Source organism: Mustelus asterias, chromosome 2 (assembly GCF_964213995.1).
Source record: "Mustelus asterias chromosome 2, sMusAst1.hap1.1, whole genome shotgun sequence".
NCBI lineage: Eukaryota > Metazoa > Chordata > Chondrichthyes > Carcharhiniformes > Triakidae > Mustelus > Mustelus asterias.
The window spans coordinates 58,529,181-58,542,825 of record NC_135802.1 but is presented as its reverse complement, the minus strand read 5'-3'; the positions used below and the strand labels follow the sequence as shown (position 1 = coordinate 58,542,825).

Here is a 13,645-nt window from a genome sequence, read left to right as displayed (position 1 = left end):
TTTATTTTCTTGTTACTGTCTAAGGTAATTCAGTTTCTATCTTCATCTCATGTGTAATTCCCAATGTTTATTTAAAGCTTATTTATTATTAGTGTCACAAGTAGCCTTACATTAACACTGCAATTAAGTTACTGTGAAAATCCCCTAGTCGCCACACTCTGGTGCCTGTCTGGGTACAGTGAGGGAGAATTTAGCATGGCCAATGCACCTAAGCAGCACGTCTTTCGGACTGTGGGAGGAAACCGGAGCACCCGGAGGAAAACCACGCAGACACGGGAAGAATGTGCAAACTCTACACAGACAGTGACCCAAGCTGGGAATTGAACCCGGGTCCCTGGCATTGTGAGACAGCAGTGCTAACCACTGTGCCACCGTATTTTGCTTCCTGTAAATGATAAAACAGAGAAAGACTATCAGTGTTTTTGACTTTCTAGTTTGCTGACCAAGAGAATTATTCAATCAGATTGGCTGCTCTGTTTGCTTGATGAATTCATTGATCTTGGACATCAGGAATCCTCTTTAGTTAGCATCAGAATAAAATCAGTGCTGTAACAGGGGAAATCGACACCACAAGTGCCAGACAATGACAATCTCCATTATGAAAAAGTCTACGTTTCCCCATGATGTTCATGAGCATTACCATCGCTGAATTCCCACCATGCTGGGTTAAACAGTGACCACTAACTGGACCAGCCATATAAATGTTATGGCTACAAGAGGAGGCCAGAGATTGGGAACTCTGTAGTGAGCAACTGATCTCCTGATTCCACACAACTTGTCCACCATCTACAAAGCGCAAGTCAGGGGTATGATGGAATATTCCCCACTTGCATGGATGAGTGCAGTTCAAGTAATTCAACCACAGCTAAGGCAAAGCAGCCCTCTTGATTGATAGCCCTTCCTAAACATTCACTCCCCCCACCATCAGCAGATAGAATCATGATCCTCATGGAAACCAATAACCTTTTAAAAAGAAAGAAATCCCTGAAACACCAACAGAAACAAAACCGCTGGACAAAGTTTCACTTTTTCAAACTTTTACTGTAACAAACCAACTAAAGTCAACATAACTGCAACATTAATTAACAGGTGAAGGATATTTTAAATAAAAATAAATTTTACTTTAAATAGTCAATACAACAAACTTATGCCTCACACTATTACAAGCAGCCGCATTTCTTCCCACAGAAATGTGGGATCACATGCAATTTCACAGTCTTTCCACCTTGACCTCTACTATGTAGGGTCTCACACTCCCTACTCTATTGTTTCAGCCCTCGAGTCTCATTCATCAACAGTCATACTTCATCCAAAGTTCCCAGACACAAAGGCACACGTCTACAAACTTTCAACTCACTTGGGTTGCAACAGTCCTGATTGCACAGAATGCCAAGAGGTTCCCTTCTCCAACCCCTTTAGATAATCTGGTGGGTTAGAGCAAAACTGAAACAGCAGAAATGGGTCTTATCCAATCTACAATCCGTTGCCCCTCCAGTCTTTAGCTCTCCACTCTTTCCAACTCTCTAACATCCATGTTCACACTGGGCTGGATTTTATGCTCCCCTGTCAGTGGGTTTGAAGGCAAAGGTGTTCGTAAAATCCAGTGCAAAGACCTCCCACCTGCTTCCATCCTGTCTCTCAATTTCCTAGGAGTGGTGAGATATCAGGCCTATTGAGGCTCTTATATGGCTAATTAATGGCCACATAAGGGGCTCATCCCACCCACTCTGCCATTTTATCCATGGCAAGTGATATCTCTCTTTAACTCTCCCCAAGGGCCTCTCAAACCTAGCCCCAACACCCTCGCACTTACCTTCAGTCCGGCCTCCATAACTTCCTCTTTTTTTGGGAACTGGTTTTGGTTCTGGCAATGCCTACTGCTCGAACCTGGCACTGCTGGGAATATAGAGTTTCCAACCAATTGGAATGGCATGCAAAACAGGGCAGATGCCCTCCCACCAGCTTCCCATCCACCCCTGAGCTGGCAGATGCCAAAATCAGCAGCCACCTGGCACATTTAAATTACAAATTAAGGGCCAATAGACTTATTGTCAAGCCAGTTGATCCTGATAATATGTTACCCCTGCCATGAAACGTTTGGAGTGGGCACCCAGGCAGGGTTGGGCAGCATGATATTTTAAGTCAAATGACTAAAGGGCAGAAAGAAAGGGGTGGGTCACTCATCGGGGAGCGCCCTTTGCCGATCACAAGGTGCCTCCCCTCAGGTTGCACAATGACTTGGAAATATATCACTGTTCCTTCATTATTGCTGAGTCAAAATCATGGAACTCCCCACCGAACAGCACTATGAATGCACCTTCATCACACAGATGCAGAGATTCAAGAACCACCGTCTTCTCAAGGACAGCAGGAAAAGTGCAAAAGATTACTGGCATTGCCAGTGATGTCCGCATATATAAATTGAAAAAGAAAACAGAAATCTGATAAAAGTAATAAAAGAAAACCTTTGTAAAAATATTTAGCACTTCATAGGTGGTCATAGATTCAAAATTTATTTTTTATGCAATTACATTAATTTTAACAAATGAGACTGAAAAGAATTTCAGTTATGAGACCTCATCCGATTACGAGTAAATGGGGCACAACCATTATTTCTTTTCTGTGTAGGGGCTCTGCGGCCATCCGTCTCTGCACTGCATGCAAGATTACACTGTGGGTCAAGTATTGGTTTCTAAACCCATGGCACACACATGGTAATGCATCTGTTAAATCACTTCCAAAGATTAAACTGCAACTCAAATGAAATATGTCTATTCAATTATTAAATTAAAAATATGGTAATCCTCACTGAACTTTGTTTTCGTGCAAAATTGAGTCAAAACTTTAGTGAACATTATTGCTTCAGTTTGTGTGTTTTGTTCTGTACTGTAATAACATTGACTTGGCATGTTCTGTTCTAGGATTCCTCTAGACTAAACAATATTATGGGCCAAATTTGTTAAAATCCATGGCAACAACAAAAAGAGGCTAAAAGAGTACTAATATCAATATGTTGATTCAGAAAAAGAATTGGTACACCAATTCTTCAAATGAATTGACTATTAGTAAACTGGATTTTGTTCATAATTTTTTTAACTTAATCATTATAGTGTAAACAGATAGAAAGAACATTTAAGTTCCTTTAGATTCAAAATTCTGTATGAAGAGGTTAATTATTGATGGATAGTAATTGAGTGACTCAGGATTATTTTAATGAACTACTCCGATATTCTGTTACCATCACCCTTCTAAAATAGAGGATATTAAAATATAGATAATGATGTTCAAATGAATCTGAAATATTCATGACAAACAGCGAGTTGGTTTCTTGTGTATTTTTTTCAAACAGACATGAAGTAGCCCTTAATCCTTTTCTTTGTACTTTAAAGCCACTAAAAGATCTCAATAATTCAGAAGGCTACTGCTCAAGATATCTGTGGTGCATTTAAGAACAGAAAGGTTTTATAGTTCTGGAATTTTTTTTAGAAAGTTGAGATTTCTTTTCTAACTTAAGTTTTTGGAGGAAGATAAAACTAGCAATAAATAGCCAATTGGCGAGTTGAAATAGTTCTGAGTATCTTGCAAGAATAAAAGCAAATGAAGGCTAAAGAACAAAGCAGTATTCTGATATTTGTAGTTAGTTTTAGTTTATTTATTAGTGTCACAAGTAGGCTTACATTAACACTGCAATGAAGTTACTGTCAAAATCCCCTAGTTGCCACACTCCGGCACCTGTTCGGGTACACTGAGGGAGAATTTAGCATGGCCAATGCACCTAACCAGTAGGTTTTTAGGACTGTGGGAGGAAACCGGAGCACCCAGAGAAAATCCACGCAGACACGGGGAGAATGTGCAGACTCTGCACAGACAGTGACCCAAGCCAGGAATCGAACCAGGGTTCCTGGCACTGCGAGGCAGCAGTGCTAACCACTGTGCCATCATGCATTCACATGAGATCATGAAATAGATGCAGAATTACTAATGCTATTAGTTGCTAGGTAAGTTATTTTTTAAGAAACAAAAATAGTAGATATAATAAAGATATAGTAATACTATCAATACATTCAACTTCCAAGCCCATGACCGTTACCACCTAGAAGGACAAGGTCAGCAAATGCAAGAGAACACCATCACCGCAGGTTCCCCTCCAAGCCACTCACCATCCTGAATGGGGCTATATCCCCATTCCTTCACTGTCGCTAGGTCAAAATCTCAGAACTTCCTTTCTAACAGCACTGTGGGTGTTCCTGCATTGCATGGACTGCAGCAGATTAAGAAGGCAGCTCAACAGCACCTTTTCGAGGGCAATTAGGGATATACTGGTCTAGCCTGCGGCATCAGCATCCCATGAAAGAATAGCACTAGATTTTAAAATATCCACAAGAATTTGTTTATTTAACTACTCAAGCTTCATTTAAATTACAAATAAAATTCAGAAATGCTCAATAACTTTATTGCTGAATATTCAGTACAGCTACTAATTTTTAAATTTCACTATTATCAAATCAATGTTCCTTATCCATAAAGGAAAATATTTTGCTGAGAAAAACATAGTGAAATTTGATAGACCTGTTTCAATTCAGCATGAATATCATTTAATTTCTGAGGAATTTATGTTTTTCAAACACATGCAAATTTTTGTCTTATTGTCTGATTTCAATATATATGATTTCTTCATAGTTCCCTACCAAAGGTTTGATCGTCTTATAATTAATAGCTTATCATTTGTTTATTTAGATATAAAACTATCCTTCAGGTAAGAGCATGTTCAAAACCAGTATTGAACAGTCAGTAAGACAGCCTTTAACAAGTATTTATATTGTGGCTACCAGTCTCAGACCAGGTTCTAGCTAGGCAGAACCATGTTTACGTTGCTGGCTCCTGTGTGGCTGGAACTCTAACTGTCCTCTTCAGGAGAGAACTCTACATATACCTGGATATATTGGGCACGGCTGTTTCCCAAAGGTTGGAAATTTAAATTATCTAAGAATAGGAAGGGGATATTTCTGCTCTATAAACATTTAAACTAAGATACACGCTATTCAACCTATCCTCTGAAAACTTTGCAATGCAGGTTTGACTCTGAACTGGACTTCTAGCAATGTGAGATTACCTTCTCAAGGGAATTGCACATTGCTTTGCTGCAGTCAGATTAGATCCTGACTCTGAACTAACACTGCCAGTTTAACAATTCAATGTTGAAATCATAAAGGACTGGGGACCTGCCACTGGAAACAAATTAGAAAGACAATTGCAGCTCCCAGTGGATTACAGCTGACCCACATCTACAAGAATGTTTTAACTCTCTCCGCTTCTTTTATCAATTGACCTGACCAGCAACCATCTTTAACATATCAGCTTTAACCTTCCGTCCTCGCTGGCCTCATTGCTGCTACATACTGCAATGACTTAAAGGAGAAGGCTGGTGAGATAAAAGGTAATCAAGAAACTTTCCAACTACATGCCAAGCTTTATCCTATAAATGGGGAAGGCCAGCGGCAAGAAGCATTCAGCTGTAAAAGCACTGCCAAATCCAAAACATATCCAACCTTGATATGAAGGGTAATCAACCAGCATTGTGGCAACCCCATATAACATGGGAAAAGCCAAAAGAGGTATCAAGCAACAAGTTTTATTCTAGTAAATCTACTTTAGAAATACAAGTAAACGATACATTAAAAAATTTACCTGCTTGCTCATGTTCAAGAATATGTACGAGTTTGAAAAAGGGAATGGGAAGCACACAATACAATACTGGCTAGCCAACTGAAAGTAGTTTCCGAGGACAATGGTGAGAAGACAGGTTGGTTAAACAAACAAGAACTTGCTTTCACGCAGAGTTTTATCACAATAGAACATTTCAAAGTGCTTCACAAAATTAATTGCTTTTTCTTTTCCCGGAGTGCAGTGACCGTTGTTATGTAGACAAACACAACATCCATTCTGCCTCAGCATCAAGGGAGTCAACATTTACGGAGGGGTGGGAGCGAGAGGCAGGCAGGAAAGTGAAGTTAATGGCACAGTCTGATCAAACATGATCTTATTGAATGGCAGAACAGGCTTGAGAGGCCAAATGGCCTGTTCCTACTCTTTACTTTTCTTAACATCCTACAAACTGCAATGAGATAAATGACTTGCTAATCAGCTTCATTTATTTTGATATTGGTTGCAGAGGAATGTTGGCCAGGATGCAGGGTGAACTCTCTGCTGAATAATGCTGGTCTCTGAACAATGCCATGAGACCTTTAACAGCCTACTGAGGCTGCCCTGCTTTAAACTCAATTATGAGTACTGTAGCTTCAATAATACAGCATTCCTTCATTACTAAACTAGAGCGAGAGCCTCAGTTATGCATTAAAGCCTTGGTGCAGGGCTCACAGCTAGAACATTCTGATCCAGAAACAAGCAACTCAAACTAAGACTAAATTTATATTGGTGTCAATGTGGTGCTTGTGAAACCAGCTTCTGTAAAGTGATCCTTTACAACTGGTGGCAACTCCATTTTCAATCTACTGATGCCTTAGGATGTTTAGCCTTAATGAATGTGGTACCTATACTCTACCTGCAGATCCTGAATTGGTGGTGCAAGCACTCAATCCACATCAGTATAAAAACTGTGTAAGCATAAATTAAGATAAGTTAAACATTTTATTTTAAGTCCGTTAATATCTAGTGTTGCTTGGCTAGTTATTAATTCATGACCATTCACCGGTATTTCAATTTAAAGCTTACAGAAACGACCATATAAACAAAATGTTTTATTATTTTAGTATTTACAACCTCTTTTGCTTGCAATATTGTTTTAGAATTTATATATTCAAATTATAGAAACATTAAGGGGTAGATTTTGGTGCAAGGCCATGTTCTTGTTCAGATTTGGTACTGCAAAACCGAAAAGCCTGAGCTTTGAAGGAAATTAATCCTTCGGTCTCCAGGAAAATTTACTGGTGAAGGTCAGACTTTCACAGTCCCATTAATTTTTAAGTGGGACCAAAGAATGTGCAGATTTGGCACAGCCTGTCTCACTCCTAAACTGATTTACTGTGCGCCTCTTTTACACCCTAAAAATGTGCTCGGCATGGCAATCCCTACAGCAATGGGTCATTCTTCAAACACATCTTACATAGTATGAGTTCTGGAACTTTATGCTTTATTTAAATATTGGAAATTCTTCTTTTGTCCTCATAATTACTTGGCAGATTTAGTAAATTAAATTTCACTGTGGAAACGATGCTAAAGTGTATATAAATAATCAACTACCAAATAAATGTGTTAAACTGTTCTCTCAGTGGTGGATGGTTTTCTAGCATGACTAATCTGGTAAGGTCTCTCGGCTTTATGTAATAAAAATGGGTGTAGATCCAAAACTGTTCAAGTCTTTTGAAATCATTTAATTTGAAAACCTTGACCTTATCTGTCTCTCCTTGGAATCAGAAGCACATCACTGTCAAGAATTTTTGCTACTGTAACATCAAATGACATCTTTCAGAAGAACATATCATTCTATTGTAATGAAAAACATTGTAGCCAATATTAACACCTCTAGCAATTGTAGACTTATACAATTGTAAATCGACTTTGAGTACGTACAAGTTAATGAATAACTAAGAATAAAATAATCAATGATAACTCAATTGAACTGTTCGTAGACATCAAGATAAAACTTTAGGCTTCCAAATGTTAGTTGAGCCCCAAAGATTACTTGGCAGTGTTTCGCTCACTTCCTAGTATCCAGTCTTTGATAAAGAAACGTACATTGTATAGAATTTTTCAAATAAAGCAGAACATTTCTATGTTTCTAGTTATTTTCTGGAATAATCCAGTACCAAACTACACTTGGAATGATTGTTACTCTAATTTGGGACATCATTATTGTTGGTTTCTCAGGAATGAGTCTGTAGCAAATGATAGGGAAAAGTCCTTACAATGTACAATAGGAAGAATATAAGTTTTAAACCATGAATATTATGGATGATCTTCTACAAAGTTGCAATGGTGACTGTTACAAATAACAATCAGAGAAATGCAAAATCTTAAACCACCTGTAAGATTTTTGATTTTAAAAAATTATATATTTTTGATTTTGATACAAAAATTATACTCAAAAGATTTAAATAAGTTTTCTGCAGTTCAGGTTTTATTCATTATTACTCTTTCTAAACTACTTTAGTAAAGCCCTATTAAATACCTGGGAGAGGGGGCATTCTTTTGCCAGTGTGCTCTGGTTCATTTCTTTCAGTAGTTCCTTCAGAGCATTTCTGACGGTTGTGTGTGTCCACTGTTCAGGTGGCAAGTCTTCCAGTTTTGGGCAACTGCATGATAAAATATATCATATAAAGGGGGGAAAAAAATAGGACATTTCAGGACTGGCTCCTGGTGCAACATTCCTTCAAGATAGACAGATTTCATTTGGCACATCAAGCAGATGCATCTAGAGATTGCTCTCAGTCTCCTGATTGTTCTGATTAGTTAATTACTTTATACAACACATCTGCTGTATTGATGCATGAATTATACATCAGCTGCATGTGGCGACTATTATTTCTTGTTACTTCTACCTTCTTGCTCCAATGCGTTTGGTAAAATAATTCAGGCATTTAGAGATGTGGAAGTTAAAGACAGAGATGAAATAGTAATGATGCCATGCAATTGTTGAGGCCCAGGGACTTGCAATGTTGTGACTAACCTGTGTAACTGAATTTTCAGTGTGACCACATGATACACATCCTGCAGCATGTCTGCTACTGTGGCATCCGGTGCATCTGTCACATATGAGAGAGGGACTGGATTCCACTTCCCAACCTGGATCAGGCCTGTGACAGTCAGCATTAGGTAGAGTGAGAATCATCAGCTGTTAATTCACCTACAAAATGCTAATACTTTTAAACAGGCAATAAATTACATTTCTTGATTTTTTTGTTCTGTTTTAACGTTATGCCAGATTTCTACCACTTTTATGTGTACAAAAGTAAATAAAAGACCAAATTTACCATAATTTATTAAGAAAAAAATTAATGCCCTCCCTTCTCCCTCATCATTAACTGACTCTAACATACTTAACAAGTGTCATTACTGAAAGTGTAACCTTTGCAGTGTACTCGAATTAAATAGATTCAAGATTCAAAGGAAACCTAAATTGGAAAAAAGAACTAATGCAAAAGTATTTCAAATGCTTTGTTACATGTTTCAATATTATAAGTCTCTGACTGAGCCACAAATTATTAATAGTGAAATGATGATTGAGCAAGGTATTTGAAATCATTATCTATTTTCCCTGTTTAGGTGATCAAAAGATAATCTAAATATAAAATCATTCTCCTCCCATAGAAAAGCATATTTTCTTGGTTTCATGTATTTTAAGTATATTTTATGTCAACAAAATAGTTCAATTAATATGCAGTATAATAAAACATATACAGCACATACATAATAAATACTCCACTTACACGAAACCTTCATGTCCAAATCAAGAGTATTTATTGCTACATGAAATGAATCATTTAAAATTCAGAGTTCTATATTAAAAAATCCCTTGTTTTCTACTGCAGCATCAATTTGTTAAAGAAACAATGCCCTCTGAATTAATTGCCAAATTGATCTGTCGATATATAGTGCAGATAGAAAATGTAGTTCTCTTCATTGCCCGAATTTGTTATCACTATGCCAAGAAGCCTCATCACAAACACAGGTAGCGACAGGACTTTCTTGAATCTTTGGCACGGACTTCTACATTTTTGCATTTTTCCTCTTTTGAGTTGCGAATGTAAACAGATTATTCTTCCTCGCACATGTTAATAACATGACCTGAAAAAACATTTGACATAACTTTTGAAAACAACATATTAAACATATCTTTTAGTGGGAAAAATAAAATGTACCGTTTATTCTAGATCAGGATGCAAATATGAAATGATGTACCTTTTGCCTGAGCAGCAGAACTGTGGGAATATCCGAGAGAAAGCAGTGCCATCTCCACTAGTTGATTAAACAACATGTCCTTCCGTACCAGAACAAATTCAGCATGTTCTTCTTTACTTTCATACTCAATAGGACTTTCAAAGTGTTCCACCACACAGAAAACAGGGAGCATATTTCCTACAAGGAATAAGAAATGGCTTACACATTTTAATATTGTACGTTATAAAGGAGGTGCAACTATCATTCTAATAAGATTTACTAGTACCTATAGTAAACTACAAATCACTATAAATGTGCCTATTTTTAGAAAGCAACAAAAATAATTAAAACAAACATATATATGGATCACTTGTATGTACATTTGACGAGACTGGGTTGCAAAGAATCCACAAGTTACATTTTATGAAGTAAAATGTAAAAGTCTTGTTAACTAACGGGTTTGGTCACCTGTTTAACTTTACGGAATGATTACTAAGTACATTTTTTTAACAGGAAAGTAACTCATATCTGTTCAAAATCATGCATTACACAAAATTATGTTCTGTCTTTACAGTGATGGATTATCATTCATCATTGAAATCTTTAGAAAGATAGCCCTACTTTTCTTTCCCAATATAATACATCTGGTAGTTCTAAAAACTGTTTATATAGCTCTTAGGATACTGACTACATATGACGTCATTAATTTCCGACCATCCTTTTTCCAAACTGTCATCATCTTCCTTCTTTCAAAGTGGATAAGCTTTCATGATCTTTTACTTCACTGGCTGCTTCCTATTACTAATACTTGGCTAAATTTCCATGGCCAGCAACTTTATAACCTTCTAGTATTAAAGCAGTAAGTGATGGTCACCAATCAGTTCTAAAAATACTTAATGATGTAGATATGAAAGGCAGCATGAAGCTTTCGCATTAGGTTTATGAGTCTATGTAAACAACACATCTGCTGTAAGAAGTAATCAAGTGTATAGAATCCTTGTCTAAAACTGTACTGGCATCACAGTCTGCAAATATCACATAATGCCAGAGACAGCTGAAATCTTCTATTCAGGAATTTATGGCACTTATAACTTTGCAGGGATCATAAGACTGTTTGATTCTCCTCCAGTTCTTGATGGTAAATGTTAATACACTCTGTTTGAAAACTGTAATAAATTATATTTTTGGTGCTTTTAACCTGGCTTGCTTTATACATATATGCACTTGGCTAACAATCAATAAATAAGGTAATCAAAAGTAGCGGCCAAGGAATTTGCTGAAGTGCCTTTTTTTCCAGTTCTAATAGATAAAGATCTAACAATACAGACTGCTGTGTCCATTCATTTCATAAATAATACATTCCTTGTTGTCTGTAAATAGAGGAAAAATAAATGATTGTCTGATAAATGTTATGGCAGCTTGAACAATAAATTCTGCTGCCTTCAAACTATTTTATTTTCATAAATATCCTGGCTTGTGCAAGGATTGAATATATTTAAACTGTGCTCTGAAGGAAATTTGCTTTGCAGTCAACTTTGCATTACCATGGGAATGTTAAATCGCCTACATTCCTATTTTTATTTATATATTTCTATATTAGTGAAAGCAGGTTGCACACACTGGTACCTTTTTTATTACCGATTTTCACCAGCTGGCCCGTGTGTTTGAGTGAGCCTCCAGTCACTTTGGCACCCATGCTACCCAGTCTGCTGCGGGTGGAGAGACTCCCATTCTGGTCCAAGCGGGGGATCTTAGCCGGGGTACCTTTAGGATCAATGAGATTGTTGTTTTTTTCTGAATTCTCCTTCACTTGCACTGTTTCACTGGGTTTTTCCATGCTCACCACCAACTCTCAGAGATCACCTACCAAGTTTAAAGAAAACCACTTCAAGATATTACTGAGGTCAGACTCAACAACAAATATAGAGGATTAATGTGGAATGTCCAGATTTTCTATCACCAGCCTTTCTTTATTTAAAAATTCAGGTCTCAAAATCTGTAAAGCACAACATGTCCATGTAGCTTTTCAGAAAGACACAAGATGCAAATCCTTCAGAACAGGCTCCAAGGATGTCAAAATGCAAGGACAACTTCATTATCTGGAATTAAGACTACCACAGTGAAAGATGTTGTCATTTAAGGGTGTATATATCCTCAAATGATAGAATATTCCTAAATTTGAGGTCCAGAGTTCAGACTTCAGGCCTGTGTACATCACAAAATGAATGGTCACATCTCGAAGTGTTCCAATTTTGACTTGGTAAAAGATGATTACAATACAACCAAATGATAAGATGCCCATTGCAGCATGTAGGATTTCTACCTACCATCGCATGTTTTCACGAACTACAGCAAATTCCACTTCTCACTGACTACTGTGACATTAAGATCAGCACTAAAGGAGGCATTCTCATCTCAGAACCGCAATGGTAACCTGCAACCTAGTTTTTTTTTATTTGAAAAAAGCAAATAGTGCATGGTTTCCTCCTCAGCTCTTACTTCACAACTTTTTTTTCCGCTGCGCTACCAGTTCCATGCATTTTAGAAATTCCACTCCAGGATTTCACGTTTACATATATTTAGAAAAAAAAGACAAAGAAACAAACTAACCAAAGCGGTACGGGGTACATACACACAAAAAAAATAACGCTGTCGTTATCGTGTGGCATCTCTTTCTGAAAAAACTACAAGAAATACAATTCCGTTCGCAACCAACTCACCCACTTCTCTGCGCGGAGCTAAAAGGCAAACTTCCAAGGCATAAGAAAAATAGCAACTCTTCACTTCGGACTCTTCCTGAAAACTAACAGCCGGACCGGTTGGTTTCTGGACAACATATATAGCTTCGAGATGTTATTTCTTTTTGAATTTGATTTTTTAAAAAATGATCTTCGGGTTGAGGGGTGGGAGAAAAGGGGGGGGGGGGTGGAAGGAGTCTGGTTGAGGGGGGGGGGGGAGAAGAGAGACAGCTAATATTATGATTGAAAAAAAAGGAGGAACTTGGGACAGCAGACGTGATAGATATTTTCAACCCCCCAAAAAAGTGGTGGACTTTTTGTTGTTGTTGTTGCTGTTGTTTTGAAAGTCCAGTCAGTGAAAGCTGTGGTGTTTTTTTTTGGTGGCGGCTTGTCCCTGAGAGTCTCTCTCTCTCTCTCTTCCTCAGTCAGGACGGAGCCGAGCGGCTTCTCACATTAAATTATTAGTTGCTTTGAGACTCATCACTCCTCTTCTCTTCCCTTTCTCCTCTCAGTGCTGAGAAAATAACCCTTCCAAAACATCACTGGGGTGGGTTTTTTTTTTATCCTCTCTCCCTCCTCAGGCAGCGACAGTCCACCCGGGCTGTGCCTGATTTGGGCTGCCTTTCGATTGCATCACTCCTTGTAACTGTCAGAGCAATTTGCTGAAGAAAAATAATGATATTAAAAAAAAGAGGTGGTGGGGAGAGAGAGAGAGAAAAAGAGAGTGAGAGAGAGGGGAGGGAGGACAATTTCCGGCTGGCGCGCAAGAATTTTTAATCAGCTTGATTACTGTAAGACGGTTCTGCATTTATTACAGATAATAATACCACATGATCAAATAATTATAGCACAGGCTCAGCCTCAGGGCTAGAGAGAGGGGGGGGGGTGGGTTGGTGGGAGAGGCAGTCAATAACAAACAGGAGGAGCTTTTTTAACTCGTCACTGCTGCATGCCATCGGCACTGTCAGTGAGTGAGAGTGTTTGTAAGTCAAAAAAAACAGTGATGGGGA

General features: G+C 37.9%; 1 protein-coding gene across 3 annotated transcripts in view; it reads right to left on the bottom strand.

Moving 5' to 3' along the window:
* LOC144508090 (DNA-binding protein SATB1-like) overlaps positions 1–13,383 on the bottom strand; it is a 122,383-nt gene extending 109,000 nt beyond the window's left edge. Inside the window, exons 1-5 of one of the 3 annotated variants that reach the window (XM_078235976.1) lie at positions 12,618–13,383; positions 11,524–11,760; positions 9,919–10,095; positions 8,687–8,813; positions 8,189–8,312 (exon numbers count right to left, since the gene is read on the bottom strand). In XM_078235976.1, coding sequence (XP_078092102.1) covers positions 8,189–8,312; positions 8,687–8,813; positions 9,919–10,095; positions 11,524–11,734 — 639 coding nt within the window. In that variant the 5' untranslated portion in view covers positions 11,735–11,760; positions 12,618–13,383. The remainder of the gene's footprint in view (positions 1–8,188; positions 8,313–8,686; positions 8,814–9,918; positions 10,096–11,523; positions 11,761–12,617) is intronic. The other 2 variants (XM_078235985.1, XM_078235993.1) reach the window with 2 other exon arrangements.
* Positions 13,384–13,645: the final 262 nt, after the last annotated feature.